Source organism: Emydura macquarii, unplaced genomic scaffold, assembly GCF_026122565.2.
Source record: "Emydura macquarii macquarii isolate MOO-44397 ecotype Brisbane River unplaced genomic scaffold, CSIRO-AGI_Emac_v2 contig_1768, whole genome shotgun sequence".
NCBI lineage: Eukaryota > Metazoa > Chordata > Testudines > Chelidae > Emydura > Emydura macquarii.
The window spans coordinates 1,476,581-1,495,232 of record NW_027131905.1 but is presented as its reverse complement, the minus strand read 5'-3'; the positions used below and the strand labels follow the sequence as shown (position 1 = coordinate 1,495,232).

General features: G+C 38.7%; 1 protein-coding gene across 1 annotated transcript in view; it reads left to right on the top strand.

The window, feature by feature from the left end:
* The window catches only part of JAKMIP1 (janus kinase and microtubule interacting protein 1), a 201,555-nt gene that overhangs the window by 112,721 nt on the left and 70,182 nt on the right, over nucleotides 1–18,652 (top strand). Inside the window, exon 3 of the mRNA XM_067556414.1 lies at nucleotides 15,312–15,590. Within this exon, the coding sequence (XP_067412515.1) occupies nucleotides 15,462–15,590 (129 nt within the window). The 5' untranslated portion in view covers nucleotides 15,312–15,461. The remainder of the gene's footprint in view (nucleotides 1–15,311; nucleotides 15,591–18,652) is intronic.

Below are 18,652 nucleotides of genomic sequence, written 5' to 3'. Positions count from 1 at the left end.
GGATGGTCTGAACTCAGTGAGGTTTCTCAGGTTAAGGAGAAAAAGAAGAGGTTCACAGTCCTTCGCTGCTCCTTAATAAGCAGATGAGCATCCTAGAGAATGAGAGAGCCCTTGGGTACCACTCCTTGATGCATGGATGACTGCCAGTCTGCCTGGAAATTGTTGCTAGTTACCCTTAAAAAGTAAAACTCTGTTATCATGAGATATTTCAATCTGCGGGGCATACATTGCAAATCTCATGCTGCCACTGAAATAACCACCTTGAAATTACTAAAAAATATAGATACTTTTTATTTTAGAAAACTATTATTATATACTGTTTAGGATAATTCTATATAAGACTTCATTCTGAAAGACAGTGATTGATTATTGAACTAACTCTGCTCCAAGAATAACACCACCTGTCTACATCTACTTGATATGTTGTTGTTCTTGTTGTCTTGTCCCATGATAATCATATGAAGCCATGAAGTTCAAGAATTAATTCCACGACTCTTACAGGATCCTTTGTAAGGGCTTGATCTGAGGTGTCAAATCTGAAGAGCATCATTTTCCTTACTGAAGAGTTCCAGAGTGGTAGCCGTGTTAGTCTGTATTCTTGTAAACAGCGTCAGTGAGACCCTTACTGGAATACTCTGTCTAGTTCTGGAGTCCACACTTGACATTGACAGTTTGGAAAAGGATCAGAAAAGAGCTAAAGAATGATTTAAAGTCTGGAAAACTAGTCTCACAGTAAAAGACCAAAGATTAGCTTCTGATTAGCTTCTGCAAGAGATGGTTAATAGCCTACATGCTCACTGTCTACAAGTACCTACACAGGACAATGATTTCTGATCTAAGAGGACGCTTTAATTTTGCGGAAGAGGTATAAGAGCTGGAAGCTGCAGTTAGATGAAATCAGATAGACATAAGGTGCAAAATTTTAACATTGAGGATAATTAACTGTTGGAACAGCTTACTAGAGAGGTGGTAGATTCTCCTTCAATTGAAATTTTTAAATCTAAAAAAGATGTTCTAGGTCAGCCTAAAGAAGATTATGAGCTTGATGCAGGAATCCCTTGGTGAAATGGCCCATGGTGTGCAGGAGATCAGAAGAGATGATCATACTAGTTTCTTCTGGCATTTACATCTGTGAATCCATTAATCTTAAATAATCTCTATTGTTGAAAATAATGTGGGCAGAAGTGGAGTGTGTATTAAGTTGGTTTTTGGATCCATCTGAAGTTGGCTGAGGTTCCGTTTATGCAGTTTATGCTGAAAATTTTGAATGCCCTATAACCTTGCTGCATTTCTTCTCATAGCTTTATTACAAAAGGGAATGAGTGAGAGAGAGGCGATCACTATTTAAATAAATGATGTAAAACAATTCTGTTCTCACTAACTTTTATTAGGGAGATTTTTTTAAAGACACATAGAAACCTAACTCCCATGGAAAGTCAGTGGGAGTTAGGCCCTATTGCTATTTGTGCCTTTGAAAATCTCCCTGGAAAAAGATAACTGGTTTATTTTCCAGTCACATATCACCCTAAATTAAAGTTGTATACATGTATATACATGTGATGCCTGCCTGATGTTTTATAATGTGCATGAGTAATGAGTATAAAATACTGCTGTTTTAATGTAGTAATCGCTCTCTTCTGGGTTTACTATCAATTGAGAAAGGAAGCATTGTGGATGGGGCACATTTCCGCACAATGCGGGAGATACTTCTAGCAACACTGATGGATAAATGGGCTTCACCTGAACTCCTTACTTAGGAAAAACTCCCAGTGATGCCAACAGCTTCCATTCTAAAGCCATTTCAAGTGTAGATTGCAAAGGTAGGGCACGTGACACTTGGCCTTTGATGTCAGTGGGAGTTTTGCCGAAGTAAAGTATACCAGGATAATGACAACTGCTTTATTTGTCATATAATTAAACTGAATTTTGCTTTATAACCACAGTAATATTGAGGGACTCTTATAAAACTGCTGTAAGCTTAAAAGTTGTGAATGTGGGAAAATGTCTGGAAAATGTCAATCCTTTTCAATTTTAAAGTTACTAAAAACATTTTGCTTGTGTAGATTAGCAAGGCCAGCTGATTCTTCAATTATCTGTTGATTAGTTCCTATCTTAATAATACGTGACCATTGCGTTTTGAGGATGAGGACTAATCAGTCAGATAGACAGTGATTGCTTTCTGAAAAGTGTTCATCCACAGGTGATCTGGTGTATTTGTCTTTTATCATTTTCCTTAAAGGAAACCTGCACAACACTTTCAAAAGATGAGCCTGGGCGTTTAAATTCATAACACTGCTAGTCTCTAAAAATCATGGACTGAATAGAGACACTGGATTTATGGCTTATTACAACAATCTATAACCCACTAACACCCCCACTGCCTCCCCCCTATGAGTGGAGAGGTGTTAATGGGCCACTTCACCTTGAAGGGTCCTTTGAAATGTGTGTTAAGTATTTATGCTAAACAATCTCTTCCCCCTTGTATTTAGCTGTGACACTCTGAGGACATTTCCTAGACCTGAAGATGAGCTTTATGTAGGTGGAAAGCTTGTTACTCTCACTATAGATAGGATACTACTTCACCCACTTTGTCTCTGTAGTGAATTTTAAGTTTCACTGCATATAGATGAGTTTTCAGAGTTGCAGAATAATATTCCTTTAGAAAAAGGAATCTGCTGTTAAGCTGGGAGTTGGTCAATCACACCAACTTCTTAAAACTGTTGGGTGTGATAGTTGCCTCACCAAATCTGCTGGGCCAATAGGCGGAATTTGATCTCAGGATCTTTAGAGCTAAAACCAAAAGTCCCTACTGCTAGAGCTAAAGAACTAAGTCCATTAGGTAAAAACAGTAGCAGACTCATAAATCTCTTATGTGAACCACTCAAGTAGGAGAAAGACCACATTGACGTGCTTAGTTTTGGTTACAGAAAAATATTTTTGCAGCTCTAATATTATTGTTGGATCCTGACTACTGACATTACATTTTCTTTTGGAAAACGCAACTACAGTACAGAAGTTCTTATCTTCAAGCGTATTAAAACAATTGCAGTTTATTAAGTATGGTATGCATCCAAAGCTCCATAAACTTGGGATGACATGTGGAATAATAAATTCATGTGTTGTTACGGGGTAACTTTTAAGTATTTTGCTTGTATTGTCCTCCTTTGGTGATTATCATTCTGTTTGCTTCAGTTCTCCCTCTGGTTTCAGTTACTTCTAGTTTCTTCTTCATTTCTGTACCTACAATGTTGTATGCTGGTTAAACAAGATTCAGTTTTATATCAAGAAGAAGTCTGACTACAATAATTAGCTTATCGTGTTTGTAGTGTACAAGAGCCTTAAAAAAAAAAAGTAAAAGGAAGTCTGCATGATTGGGAATATTTTGCTGGTATATAAATATTGGCTTTTACTACAGTGGATTTTCCATTTGATTTGAGGTACAGTGTGACTAGTGGCTGCAAATGTATACAAATGAGCTCAAGATGAAGGCGTTAAATCACTTAACATTGCACAATCCCAGTTAATTACTGAACTATGTAAATTAATGTTAGCTAATACAGACTCTAATGTTGTTGCCTTAATTTTTAAAAATGGTATTTGTATTGCTGTAAAGTGGTGCAAAGCACAGATTTATAAAGATAAATATATTACAAAATATAATACATAAGGGTTTTGTCTTCATGAATGAAACCTCAGAGAACACAGCAAGGGGGTTTTCTATTATTTTAAATAATCAGATACAAAAGTCAATACTTTTGATCAATTTAATATAACACAACATTGAGCCAGTAGAGAAGGAAATAAAGAGAGCGGGGGAGGGTGAATTCCCTAACAGGTTATTTGTTCAGTTTACATGTCTTTTTTTGTTAAAAGAATTTGCAAAACACCATAAACATATTGAATTAAAATAATGTAAAATAAAAAACATCAAACTAGGGATCAAAACAAGGTATGATGCTGAGAATTATTGTGATTACCTCCATCTGTTATTTTCTCAGAAGATGTTCTGCTTATCTTTATAAAATTAATCACAAATGGGAGAAAATGGTACATGTTGTTCTACCTGAAAAGAATGTGGCAATATGCATTCAGATTCTATATTCCACCAATTGCAGTGTGTTCAGCTGAGTGCCAAATAACATTTAGATCTCTATAAGTCAGTTATACTTGAAAGGAGTGCTAGGTGTTGTAATTGTGATGGATGAATCTATTCTTTCCTAAAGAGAAAAGCAATGTTGTTTTTATGCATCTTACAGTTATCTAGGAATCAATGGAGTATGTATGATTCAACAACTTGGGAAAACGGTGGCTTTTTCCTCAGGTGTTGTGTGTCTTACATATCAGTGATAAAGGGAATACAGTGTTCCTTCATGTATTGAAGCTGCAGGTGCAATTTATTTCACAGTCATGTTGAAAGCAGACAACCCAAAGCTACTCTTTGTGGAACCTGAAATGCATCATTTAAAAAATAAACCTAACCTAAAGGAAGATATATTTTTAACAACATCCGCTCCAAAGAAAACAAAACAAAAGCCCTCTCAATACCCCCACCTCACCCCAAATACGGGAAATACCAAAACCAAAACACTTATTGTAATTAATGTAATCACTTATTATATTGTTTGTAGAACCCTAGTGTTTTAAAAACAAGGGAATGAATAGTTAAGGATGTCAGAAATCATACAGTGCTCACAAAATAAACACAGTCTTTCCAATTATAAAGAAATTGATACTTCATCACAATGCATCATGATAACTTTATCACTGGCCTATGGATTATTAGATTTTTGTGCATATGTCATTCCTGATGTTTTTTTCTGTGGTTTTTAAAGACATATGCTAAATGGGAAATAAAATATATTTTATTGGTGACTCTAGAGTTGCTAAAGTACTTGTAATTGCTTCTTTTGAGGATAACATTGTAAGAGGAAATAAATATGGAACTCTATTTTTGGTAGAATTATTTATGTATGTGGACTTGCATTACATAATTTTTATGTTTTGTTTTCCAACAATTTATGTGGTGGTTATTTTTTATCAGTAAATTCAAAATATAGTATTTATTTTGTGTGTGTATAAACAGACGTTCTTTTCCCACATTTTAGTTTCTGTGCGGTTTTTTCCCCCCTCTCTTCATTTTATCCAAGGTAGCGTCTGCCTAACAATAGGGTAGGTACACCCAAATAAGTAATTATGGGAAGAGATTGAAAAATACCTAAGGGGTTAGGAAAACAAGTCCTACTGAAAGTCACTTAAATCCCTCCTATGTGCCTTAGATGCTTTTAAAACTTTCCCCTTAGTTTGCATTGGGAGAGTTTTAAATATAAGGCATCTCATGTTCTTTATTAAAATTATGTGGAAATTATACGATCTATTGTCTACTGTATAGTGGAAGATTTTAATTTTGCTACATATTTGGTTACTAGAGTAATTATTTCTATGAGGAAACATCGATCTATTTCAGACAGGGTTTTTTGTGCAGAATGACAGTAAGTTTAGGATTCATGAATGGATGTTATTCTTCCTAAAATGTAAGCACTGTTTTCTGATCCCGTTGATGTCAAGAGCAAAACTACCATCCATTTCAATTATACCAGGATGCGACCTTTAGTAATACAAATTTTACTAAGCGTCACATACACTGGTATACTTTTTGTGTATGTTCTGGTTGGATATGGGGAGAGGGTGCAGGGATAGACAAAAAATCCCGAAACACAATTAAAACAAGTAAACAAACAAACAAAAAGGAGTTCATCTGCGATAGAGCTAGTCAGGAAATTTTCAGTAAAACACGGTCTTGAATCTGGGTCTCCCATATGCAATGTGAGTGAGAGGGAGAGAAAACATTGAAAGGTCTGTTTTGTCATGATGCAGAATGGGAAAAATTTTGTGGAATGGGAAGACCATTTCCCACCCAGCTCTAGTCTGAAATTTAAAACACAGTAGTTGGTTTGCAGGAAACTAGCAATAGCACATGTACAGCCAATAAATATGGAGGTACTTGGTAGACACCACACAGGCACTGCAAGGATAGACCCATATAAGTGCCTAGATATATAGTACCATATCCCGTGTGCTTTAGGTTATCTTTAGAAGAGTGCACTTCCTCTGCATCCCTCAGGTAGCTCCTGCGATACATTAAAGGATGACTCTCCCTCTGTACCCTACATGCTTTACAGAACGCACCATTGCTTTCTTTGTGTGGTGCACATTAGATTCACAAGAACTGAAACAAGGACTTCAGGCCCTGGGCATCTTATCAACTGCATAGTGGGTTAGGGGGCAAAGGGTCACTTTGTTTTAGTCCCTGTATGCCTTATAAAGTGCAAAGGCTTCCATATTGACAAGCAGCTTAATCCCCCAGCTCCCTGTCACTTGGTATCTCCATAGGCAGAGGGCTGTGACTGGCTGGAAGTTTGTAAAGGACAGTGGATTGTCAGTGTGGAGGGATATAGGGGGGCAGTGTTATGGGAAGACATGGTTTGCATGAGAAGAAATACAAGCTGTCCTAGCAGGCACCTTCCACGATTTCAGAACTATTAAGGAATGTCAGGTGGTGGGAACACTTCTATTTTGGGGCTTGTTAATAGGCCCACAGCTACAGAAGCTCCTGTCAGCAGGTGAAGCTTGGGAGAGAAGTAGCTGTGGTCTCCTAGGACGTGGGATCAGGGAGCCATTAACTTTGGAAACAGATTTAATGAAAATCCTTAGGCATGCAATGAGTGTGCAGCAAGAGGAGCTCCTCTCTTCGCTGGACATGGTACTTATCTGTTACACAGGCCCACAGAAGCAAGAGGAGAAAAACACCTCTTTCTGCACACCTTGGGAGGACCATAGAAAATGTACTGGGACTATAGCAAGGGAGTCTAGCCTTGGCTTTTGTCTCCTTGAGATACTATTCAGTGTCTAGTTCAAGTAGCTATACCCACATATGCAGCCTGGCCTTCCATAGCTATATGGGCACTTTACAAGCTTAGTAAACCAAACATACTATGTGAACTGCACGTACTCAGCATGCATTTTTCAAGGGGCCATTTCTCAGTGAAACCAATCCAGTTTTCACTGGAACACTCACAAGCAAGAATGATTCCAGTCCAATGGTTTTCAGAAACATATCAGTGGCTGTAAATGGTTTAACATGGAAACTTTTATACAACCATAATTTCAATGAACATACACTATACTGGGTCACACCAATGGTCCATCTAGCCCAGTATCCTGTCTTCCGACAGTGGTCAATGCCAGGTGCTTCAGAGGGAATGAACAGAAATCAGCAAGTGATCCATCCTCTGTCGCCCATTCCCAGCTTCTGGCAAACAGAGGCTAGGGACACTTCAGGATATTGTTTAGGATTCCTGGCTAATAGTCATTGATGGACCTATCTTCCATGAATGGTGGCTGCTGTTACAGCTATGGTATTGAACAGAACCTTCAAAACAAGAAGGTACAACCAAAACAAAATGATGTCCTAGCCTTGTTTCAGAAATGGAATCTGAAATACTCATTGATCAAGTACTGCAGGATATATTCATAAACAGAATTGTGTGTACACACTATTGGAGCGGAATTATCGGTTTGTGTGTTTTGACTTGAGGACTTTAATATCTCAGTCATAGGTCAGGGGTCTATTACAGGAGTGGATGGGTGAGGTTCTGTGGCCTTTGTTATGCAGGAGGTCAGACTAGATGATCATATTGGTTCCTTCTGACCTTAGAGTCTATGAGTCTATGTCCATCTCATTTCTGTGCGCTCGTAAAATGGTGCTCCTTAATAACTCGTGTTAGTGTGATAGTAAAAACATAAGTAATTTCCCAGGAATCTTAGCTGTGGTAAAAGCATGTTTCCTAGATGTTAATCTTCATGCAGTGGTAGTGCACTTGATGTTGTGACTGATGTCTGGGGATACAATCTCTCATTCTCTCCTTAAATATAGTAAATGTATAAGAATTTGCAAGCTGTAAATAGAAAGAGATTTACAAGTCCTCCCGTTTAGTATGTAAAAATTGTTGCATGGAACAAAATCTCTACTCTTGGAAAATTTCTAGGATCCTGTTGCAATTCATTCATACTTATGTGCTCAGAAATTTGCAGAGAGCTTGACTCTGATTAAAAGTTATTAACAGTACCTGAGACAAGGTGGGTGAGGTAATACCTTTTATTGAACCAACTTCTGTTGGTGGATGGGACAGGCTTTTGAGCTTCACAGAGCTCTTCCTCAGGTCTAGGGGAAAGTAACCAGAGTGTCTTCAATAATACCTGTTAGGTAAGCGGCACCTTTCTAGAGTTATTCTTCTGATCCTCTAATGTCTAAGGCTGCAATTCAGCAAACCACTTAAGCATATGCTGAAGTTCATCTGTGTTCAGCAAAGCATTCAAGCTTTTAACTATTTAAAATTAAATATGTGCTTAAGTGCTTTGATTCATTGGCACCTGCATTACTTCCTTCCACTTTCTGCAGTTACAACCACAGTTTGGATTTGTTTGCTAGGAAGTGGAAGACATTTTAATTTAAGCCTTGTAATTATTATCAATGTTAATAGGCTTGACTAGTGCAGGGCAATTTATGTTCATAAAGTATTAGAAATTTCTATCTCACCATATGAATACTTTACAAATCCTTGCAAGGAGAAATATCCAAGTGTGTTTTTGCTGAAAATTCCCTACTAAGCGTGTGGGCCTAAAACACTTCTATAAAGTGAGTGCCTGAGACTATGAAGCCACGAATATCTGGTCTACAGAACTGGCTTTAGGGTTGATGTGTAATCATATTAAACTGCTAAAATATGTAGTGCATTTTCCCCCTGGTTAAGGACCTTTTATTTAAGATCCTGCTGTTGGCCTTACTAAATTTATACAAATAGCATAATCCTTTAACAAAAAATCCAAATTTTGAAAGTCAGTTCTAAATTTCAAAAGGTACAAAAGAAAATTGTAAAATAAACAAAACAATAAGAGAAACAAGCTGACTGATTTAATTCTTTTTTAAAAAAAATCCCTTTAGCATTTTGATGGATAGAAAGTTAGTTTCATTATGGCTCTTTCACTTTGCCTTCTTAGGATTCACTAAATCATAGGAAAGAGTCTTTTACTGCATGTAGACTGCTGTATTATTAATCTTTGGCTTAAAGGCAGAAGATTAAATCATTCTGTGAAGGAAAAAGTCTGGTAAAAAAGACACTATTTTAAAAAATGGTATCGCATTCTCTGCCTGGCAGTTTAGTCACAAACCAAACAGACCAGCAATTGATTTTGCCTGATGTGTAGGAAGATTCTTTTAAACTGACATTACTTCTTGCCCACCCATTTTCTGCATCTCTCTTTCTTTGTTCTAATATTTCAGTCAAGATGACTAATTAACAATTTTATCTGCTATAAACATCAAGTTGAATGTGAGTAGTGTTGATTAATTTTGAAATCAAGGCTGAAATTCTGAATTTTGCATGGAACTTGCTAGTAAATTTTGCATGTTGGCATAAAATAACATGCCTGCCACATTGTCTCCTATTCTGAAAGCATACCACTGGTGTATGCCTTTGCTTTGTAATTTTTAAGCAAACATTAGTCCTAGGACGTTAGACTTTTTTCACACTCACTTGGAGAAAAATTGATGTTTTGTAACTTGCATGTTGTGCAGTATTTCTAAAGGTACAACATGTATTTATAAAGCTACAGCACTTATCAGGGTCTTGATTGTTAGCATGTTGCTGAAATGTTTCATTAAAGTTTAGCATCTGTAGTTTGCTAGGCACATTATACAGCAATTTCTCATTTTGTTTTTAGGAAGAAAAGTCTAGAACCATCTATTAATCATTTCGGTGATGGTTCTGAAGCAGGGAATGGCTTCTGATGGTGACAGAGTGCATCCTTTGAATTCATAAAAAGATAAGTAGGAAGAAGAGAAATTGGAACTATTGATTGATATTGTTCAGCTGATTGGGTTTCCTGACACCGCTGAAGTCTAATGGATTTTCCATCACTAACCTCATTGGAATGGTATGAAAATCGGACACAATCTTTTCCTGGCAGAGTTATTGTAAAATAACTGGTTAGGTAAGATTTGCTGACTACATACAATGTTTCCCATCTCTTCTCCCGATCAAAAACTTAACTGTCACCAGTTGAATCTTAACTCATTTTGTAAGATTTTTTGTTTTTGCTTTTTTCTTCCAAGCTTGTTTTAATTAAGAGAGTAATAGTGTCTACACCACAGAGTGAATTAAGAGGCTGAGTGTCCACAAACTATTGTTGCAAGGAGAACTTGTCATTATTAGGGTCAGGGGGACGGGAAGGGAGCAGTTTAAAAATGTTTTTTCTTCCATCATCTTCTTCCCTTTTTGCCGTATGATATAATTTGTATTCATGTGATACATTCAGAGGAGACACACACATAACTCACACCGAAGACCATGGCATTTTTCTCATTTAACAGACTGCAGGATTACACCCTGAGTGCTTTTGTGACACCAATTGTCAAGTTGTACTTTGTAAGTTATTAAATACGTTGTTGTCAAGGTTTCTGAGGGGCGAATCAAATTTTGCCAGACTGTGGAATGTTCCTTCCTTTTTTTCAGTGTCATTTTGTTCACAATCTTACTGCGTTGCCTCATGCCCTTGATCAGGAGCACTGATAGCTGTCGGATATTCTTCTAGTTTAGGACTAGACCATGGCTGGTTCTAATGCAGCTGCAGAGCAGAAATATGGGCAGTAACATACACTTGGTCCTTGCATGGCCTACCTCCATCTGGGTGGCAGGTACAGGATGGGAGAGCAGGCTATCTGTGGTCATTGCTCCTCCCTGTGAGGATGTGAGCAGAGAGAGAGATTGGGCGGGGCAGGGAGTGGGAGTGTTGCCAACTACTGTGATTTTTGTCAAGAGTGTCACAATATTTACTGAAGATTTGCTTTAAGCCCTAGTTCTGGTGGTCAAGTGATTAGATGATGATGATCTCAGCTTTCATTTTAATCAAAAGTTAGTTTCTAGCTCTTGTGATTACAGAGAAAAAGCTTGAAAATGTGACCCAAGTGTGTGATACAGGCTCAAAAATCAGGAGGCAAAGCGATTAGAACCCAAAAGGCATTATTTAAAAAAATCTCATTAATCCAATCTCATTATTTTGGGAGGGGGAAAGTTGTGGCTCATGATTTTTCATTGCCTGGGGTTGGCAGTGCTGTTTCCCTCACCAAACACTGACTGATGGAGGTAGCAGAGTGTGAGTGGAGGGTATCTGCACCAGGTATAACGCTAGTGAGAATTACACCCTTATTTCTCAGCTCCTGAGGTGGTACCACTGTGTGTCACTCCCTGCACAGGGTATTGAGCAAAAACTTAATTTAGCAATTAATAATCATGTTTACAAATCATCTGATCAGCAACTGAGAGGATAGTGCTGGATCTTCTAGACTTTTGGAATCTTTAAGCTGGTTTTAAAAATAAAGTGGTAAGTGTTATCCTGAGTCAGAGTAATGAAAATGTGTTACAAGTATGCAGGTAAGCCCAAACTTTCAAATGTAAGTGCCTATATTTAGATAACCAAGTTCACCTGTTGGCCCCTAAATAAAGTAGCCTGATTTGTCAAAGGTTTTGAGTAGTGGCAGCTGTTGTTGAGTTTGAACTCACTGGAGATGAATTTTGACTCAGGCTACTGTTTCATGCTTAAATGTGGATTTAAGAGCCTAGTTTTAGGCACCCAGGTTAAAAAGTTTGGTCTTAATGTGACATAGTATCTCCAGTGAGAATATCTTAAATCAACTGAATGGAAAGTCTCTGCCTCAGTCAGAGCTCAGGGACACTGACTCAAAAGTATGTGGTAATTTCCAGTACAATATCAACATCTCTTCACTTTGAGTTGTTTCGGTTCTCCACATTTCCTGTATGCCAGCATCAAATAAGACTACCTCGGTGTTTTTGTCTTATGTGATAGAAGAACAAATTCCATTTCTGAATTTATGTACCAAGACATCGTAGCTCAAGCGTTCTTACTCTTATCTAAACATGTTTAGGTATTTTACAGAAAGATCCTATGAGAGATACAAAAGAATTGTAGCAATCCAAACACTTGAGGGTGATTTTGATTTCCTTACTTAGGCTAAATTCACATTGCATTTAGATATGATTGAATTCAATAGGAATTTTGCTTAGATAAGGATTTCAGGAATAGCTCCTTGGAGACTATCTGAGAATCTCAGTCTACTTTCAAGTTTAGAAGCAATTCAATCCTCATGGAGGATAGGTCCATCAATGGCGATTAGCCAGATGGGCAGGGATTGCAGTTTGCTAGAAGCTGGGAATGGGCAACAGGAGATAGATCATTTGATGATTACCTGTTCTATTCATTCCCTCTAAAGCACATTGCTTTGGTCACTGTTGGAAAACAGGATACTGGGCTAGATGGACCATTATCTAACCCAGTATGGCCGTTCTTATGTTCATGTGTTTAATTCATACTTTTTAAAGCTTTTTTCAGGACACAGAGTACTTCTAATTACAACCTCATTTGGTTTATTTTAACCTCTTCATTAAAGAAGGTCCTTTGAACTGAATTTGAATCCAAATTTCCCACAAATGTAGAGTGTAGTGGAGGCAGTGTTCTGATTATGGCTCATCTCTAATCTACAACATAATGGAATATATCATATGCAGTAGCTAGCTGTTCTCCTTTAATACTAATTTTAAAAGGCAAAATAAAAAAAAAGAAAGCCTTAAGAGCCACCTATTTCATGAAGGTTTCTTGTTAGACAGAGTTTGATTTTTTTTTTTGCCTTGAATTTGCATTTATTCTAGAATTGCTGCAATACCAGTATGCAATTGCTTTTTAAAGCTATTTGGGATATCTACATTATGAAAAGCTTTTATATAAACCATATTAAATTTGATGGGATGGAATAGTAAGATGAGTGTCACAGAGCATGACTGCCCTCCAGCACTATCTTCTGGCTAAGTGTGGCATTCCAGGCACTCCTTGTCTTAGTTTCCTGACTCAGGAACCCAATAACTCCACTTGAGGTCTTGACTCAATAATACCCTCCTTGGGGCTGATTTATTATAAAACCTCATACAAAATAGCCCATAACAAAAGTCAAAAATAGACAAAAACGTCTGGTCTTCAGGGTTCCTCTGTGCCATATTTCCAGTCCCTTCAGGGTTACTTCTTAGTCTCTCTGTCTCTCCTATGGCAGGAGACCCCTGCTCGCCTCCTCGAGCTGGATAATTCAGGCAGTTGTTACTCTCTCCTTAGGCCACAAGTCCCCAGTTCTCTTGGAGCTGGGTTATAATGTAGCCCAGTGTAGGACCTTAGCCAGCTTCTCCCTCAGCTGTCCCACTTAGTTCTCAGGCTCAGAGGGTTTAGTAGCATTCTTCTGCTGGTGTCTGCCCTTTTATGAGGGACTAGGCAGGATATATACTAGTCCACATCCCTGATTGTTTGAATGAGAGGGGAACCTGGCCCTTAAAGAGACAGTGACAAGCATCACTTCTCTTTCTTCACATCCCCCTTCCATTCTTATATAGGACCTCTTATATCCTCAAATGACCATGCCACATATTGCTGTGGGGGGATGACAACTAGGCACTACTCCCCTTAAGGGGCAGCCTACTCTGTCACAATGAGATTTTATGGTTGGAAAGAGGTAGGGCTAAGACTACAAATGAAACCTTTTTTTTTTTTTTTTTTTTTTTAAATTCTGGTCAATTAATAAAGAGTCTCTAGTCTATTTATACTGGATCCTAGTGGGTAACTGAGGCAAATACTCGCTGGGAGTGTTGTCTAATACAGTAATTAGAACAGGGGACTGGGAATCAGGACTCCAGGGTTCTGGTCCTTGTCAGCTACTGATCTGAGCAGTGAGGCATTACTTTTGGCAAGTCACTTGACTCCTATGTCTCTGTTTACCTATGTGTAAAATGAGTATGATACTCTCATATTTTTGTTGTTGTTACAGAGCTGTTAATGTCTGTGAACTCTTTTGAGATCCTTAAATTAAAGACACAATACAAACACCAAGTGCTAAAGACTGTATTTGCCTGTATACAACCCCTGAATTAACTCCCACGTAGGAGTGGGGAGAAACACTACTTATTATTTGAAAGCAAAATTAATATCAAATACACTATGTACCCAAGCAACATTTGCATGCCCAATTGCAAATATTTTATGAATGCCAAAATTGAGGCAAATAATTTAGTGATGAAGATTAAATGGATGTTTAAAACTGGCATAGGAAGTCAATTTGCCAACTAATTCACTGCCAGAAGTAAGTGCTGCTGTGCCTGCATTCTGTGAATAACTTGGTGTTCCATAGATGATCAGGAAGGAAATCAGATTTAGTTTCTATAACTAATCAGTATGCAAACTAATCTACAATTTCCTATTTATTTGGAATCAGTGTTCTTTGTATGGTATTGATACACTCCTTGAGTATTATGTAAATCTGATTTAAATAAACACTTTCCCTGGATACATGCTTGGGAATATAATTTAAGTTAAAGGAGCTTAGTATTTTTGCATTTGATTTTCAGGTGCCATGCAAGTTTCAATAGAACATGCAACCTTATAATTTTATTATTTTTATTACCAGAGTGCCTTGGACCAGGACTCCACGTGCTCTGTAAATGTATTGTCTTATTTGGTTTTAGAATTCTTTTGGAACTGTATTTCAGCTTCGTATCAATATATTTTTTTTATATCCTAACATTACAGAATTGTTTCTGTTGTTAATAATTAATGGTAACTTTAACATACTTATTTTCAGATTCCATTAAGACGAGAGGTTGTAATGGAACTTTAAGTTAATATTGCAGAATTTCCAGTCCTATTTACAACATGAATTAAATTAAATGACTCCTATTGAAGTTGGTGGCAAATTCCCACTGGCTTCAGCTGACACAGGATCAGACCCAATTTCAGTTGTGAATGCTCAGTCTCTCTTAGGATTAGGTCCTAACTAAGATGTGATTTGTGTTTTTGTTAATATTCGCTCTGTAACATGACAAGAAGGAAGTGAATTTCTGGGAAACAGGATTGCAGTGGGTGCATATTTAGATAATGAGGTGCTGTGTGAGGGAAAAGTTACATATCTGCAACTTTTACTTTTCTGATCTTTGTTTTCTTCCTCTATAAAAGCATAGTATACTGTAACTTACTGGGTATGCTTGAGAAAAGTACTGTAAAATTTTAACAGTTTTTATGTAATAGCATGAAGTAACATAGATTTGTTTTATAATCCATGATATACGTTTTGTTTGTTGATGCCTCGTTCTTTCCAAGAATGCTGCAGTCTAATAGGCCTGTTTCTTCTTCTGTGTTTCTTTCAGGATATGAAAGAAATCAGCCATGATGGAAAAGTGTTACATGAAGGACTGTGCTGAGGATTACTTGACTTGTTAATGTCAAGCACAGAGGGCTGCTTGCCTATTAATTAAGCGTGGAGTGAGGGATTTTTATTGTAAACTTTAAAAATAACTATGTCCAAGAAAAGCCGTGCCAAGGGGGAGAGATCCGACATGGAGATAGAAGCAGTCCAGGCTGCTAATGAGGAACTACGGGTTAAACTGACCAACATCCAGATAGAATTCCAGCAAGAAAAAGGCAAGGTATGTGTCTGCATCCTCTGAGAATGCTCTGAAGTGGTATGTTAGGTTATGAACTAGCAGACCATTTGACACAATGTCTCTCAAAATGATGTACTTTCAAAATGAGTTGATGTTGGCTTGGATCTGTGTGCACCGTCACATGGAGTGAGCACTGGTTGAGGGAATGAAATGATAAAGAGCAAAGTATTAAACTGTGAGGAGGTGTGTAGTGAAATGTAATAGGTCTAATCTTAATACCTGCAAAGAGCGAGTAAATATCCTGTCAGTTAAATTTGCAGTATTGCTAAATCGAGAGGTACTAACAAAATGTGACTAAAGGAAACAAAGTGAATAATCAGGAGGTTTGTGTCAGAGCTTAGTATTTGAAACTGTGAAAGGAAAAGCAGGGAAAGTTGAACGCCTAAGTCACATTCAAAGCATTCCACTTAAGTGCATATGCAGAATGCAGACAGACTGGAAATCATTGATGCAGTCCTAATTTGTCCCCATTAGGCTGCGTGTGTTATTGCTCAGAGCAGTTGCATGATTCAGCTATTTGCATATGGAACAGCGGTCTAAATGTTGCTCTTCACAGTGTAATTGCTCCAGATATGTGACTATTCAGTGGCGTACACAGAAGATTTTGTTCATTCATCAATTATATATATTTAAACAGCTGTTAGCATGTATATTTTTATTTTCTTGCAGCATCTCAGAATTATAAATGGACCAATAGGCCTATTATTAATTCATTGAGTACCATCAGTGCACTTGACTCCCTACCGAACACACAGAACTTTATAGACTGCCAGATCCACTCTAGATATTTTTTCTGTAGTTAAATGTAGTTTCAGAAGTGTTATATTTATCCCATAGCCTGAATAAATATGGGTGAGATAATCGTGTAAATAAGTATAAACTCTGATCTCTAAGCTGAATTTTTCACGTAGCTGAGTGAAAGATTTCACATATACAACTTTGCATGTGGATTCAGAGACCTGTAACCAACAGGCATTTTATCACTACTCACTAATTAAGGGTCTATCTACACTGCAGAGTGAAATCAATTTACTTTAAATCAACTTTCACCCGCTGAATTTTAGAAGTCTCAGGAGCATGATCACACCACGCTCCTTGCACTGGGCTCCTGTGTTCCCACTCGCCACGCTTGAGTGGACATTCAAAGCAGTGCACGGTGGGTAACTATCCCACAGTGCAACTAGCCGCAGAGGCTTTTGGGAAGCTTGTTGTCCTTCCATGATGCAACATGCTCCCTCCCCCTTTCTTCTTTGTCCCAAACAAACTGTAAACACTTTTTCGCGCTGTTTTTCTATGCTGCACGCACACGCCGTTGCCGGAGAGACATGGAGCCCGGTCAGCTCTGCATTATCATTGTGAGCATCACAAATACCTCACAACTTATCCTGCAGTATTTTCAAAGGTGAGAGAGGAGCCGCAACATGGAAAATAGTGATGTTACTGAGCCATACTGAGCCTGCTTCAAGCCATGGAGCGGAACAATTCTTGTTTGCTGCAGGCTGTCATGCATCATCTTCAGTCTGTGGAGCGCTGGTTCTGGTCCCGGGAAACAAGCACAGATTGGTGGGATCGCATTGTTATGAAGGTGTGGGATGATGAGTAGTGGCTGTAGAACTTTCGTATGTGAAAGGCTACTTTCTTTGAACTTTGCGCAGAGCTGTCCCTAGCCCTGAAGCACGTGAATACTCGCTTGAGACCAGCTCTGACAGTGGAGAAGTGAGTGGCCATCGCTGTGTGGAAGCTGGCAACCCCAGACTACTACTGGTCAGTTGGTAATCAATTCAGAGCTGATAAATCCACTGTTGGAGCTGCTCTGATGCAAGTGTGCAGGGCCATCAATAGGCTTCTGCTAAAAAGGGTAGTGATTTTGGGAAACATGCGGGACATAGTGGACTGGTTTGCTGCAATGGGGTTCCCAAACTGTGTGGGGGGCAATAGATGGCATGCATATCCCTATCGTAGCACCTGACCACCTTGTCACAGAGTACACAAATTGGAAGGGATACTTCTCAATGGTGTTGCAGGCCCTTGTGGATCACAGGGGACGTTTCACTGACATCAGTATGGGGTGGTCTGGAAAGGTGCATGACGTGTGCATCTTTAGGAACTCGGGTCTGTTCAATAAGATGCAGGCGGGCACTTTCTTACCCAATGTTTATTTTTTGATCAGGGATGTTGAAAAGCCAATAGTGAACCTGGGGGATCCTGCCTACCCCTTGCTCCCTTGGCTAATGAAGCCCTACACCAGGCACTTGACAGCGAGAAGGAGTGTTTCAATAACAGGCTCAGCAAGTGCAGAATGGTGGTGGAATGTGCATTTGGCCATTTAAAAGCCAGATGGAGATGTCTGCTTACTAGGCTTGATGTCAGTGAAAAGAACATCCCATCAGTTATATCTGCATGCTGTATGCTCCATAATTTGTGTGAAATGAAGGGGGGAAAGTTCCCCCAGGTTGAGCTGTGGAGGCTGATAGGCTGGCTGCAAATTTTGAGCAGCTAGATTCCAGTGCTATGCTCAGAGCCAACCGCAGAGCGCTTCAACTTCAGGAAGCATTGAAAAACTGGTTTTGCAATAAACTGCAGTAATGTGTGCTGTGCTGTGCCTTTATTTCCCATCCCCCATGCTCCCTCCAGCAGCCCCCTCCTCTTCTCTCCCCACCCAAGTTATGAATGAATAAAGACAGATATTTTTAATGCTACAAAGTTTTATTTGTGACCCATTTTAAAGGGGGGAAAGGAGGATAACTTAACATTGTAAAGTGTCACTGTGCAAGCAACTATGGTTGTGTGCAGCTCTTAAAGAGGCCATCACATCTTTTTGCTCGCCTCCACCAGTGTGGAGTGCAGCATGTATTGCACCCTGATCAGTCTCCTCCTAGACTGCCTAGGGGTGGGGGCTGATAACAAAGCAGTAGGCGGCGGAGCGTTTTGGAGGGGCTGCAGAGGGAGTTTGGTCTGCTGCTGTTCTTCCTGGAGCTCTACCAGACACCTCAGCATGTCGGACTGATCCCTCATAATACTCAACATCTCCTGTTGCGTATCAT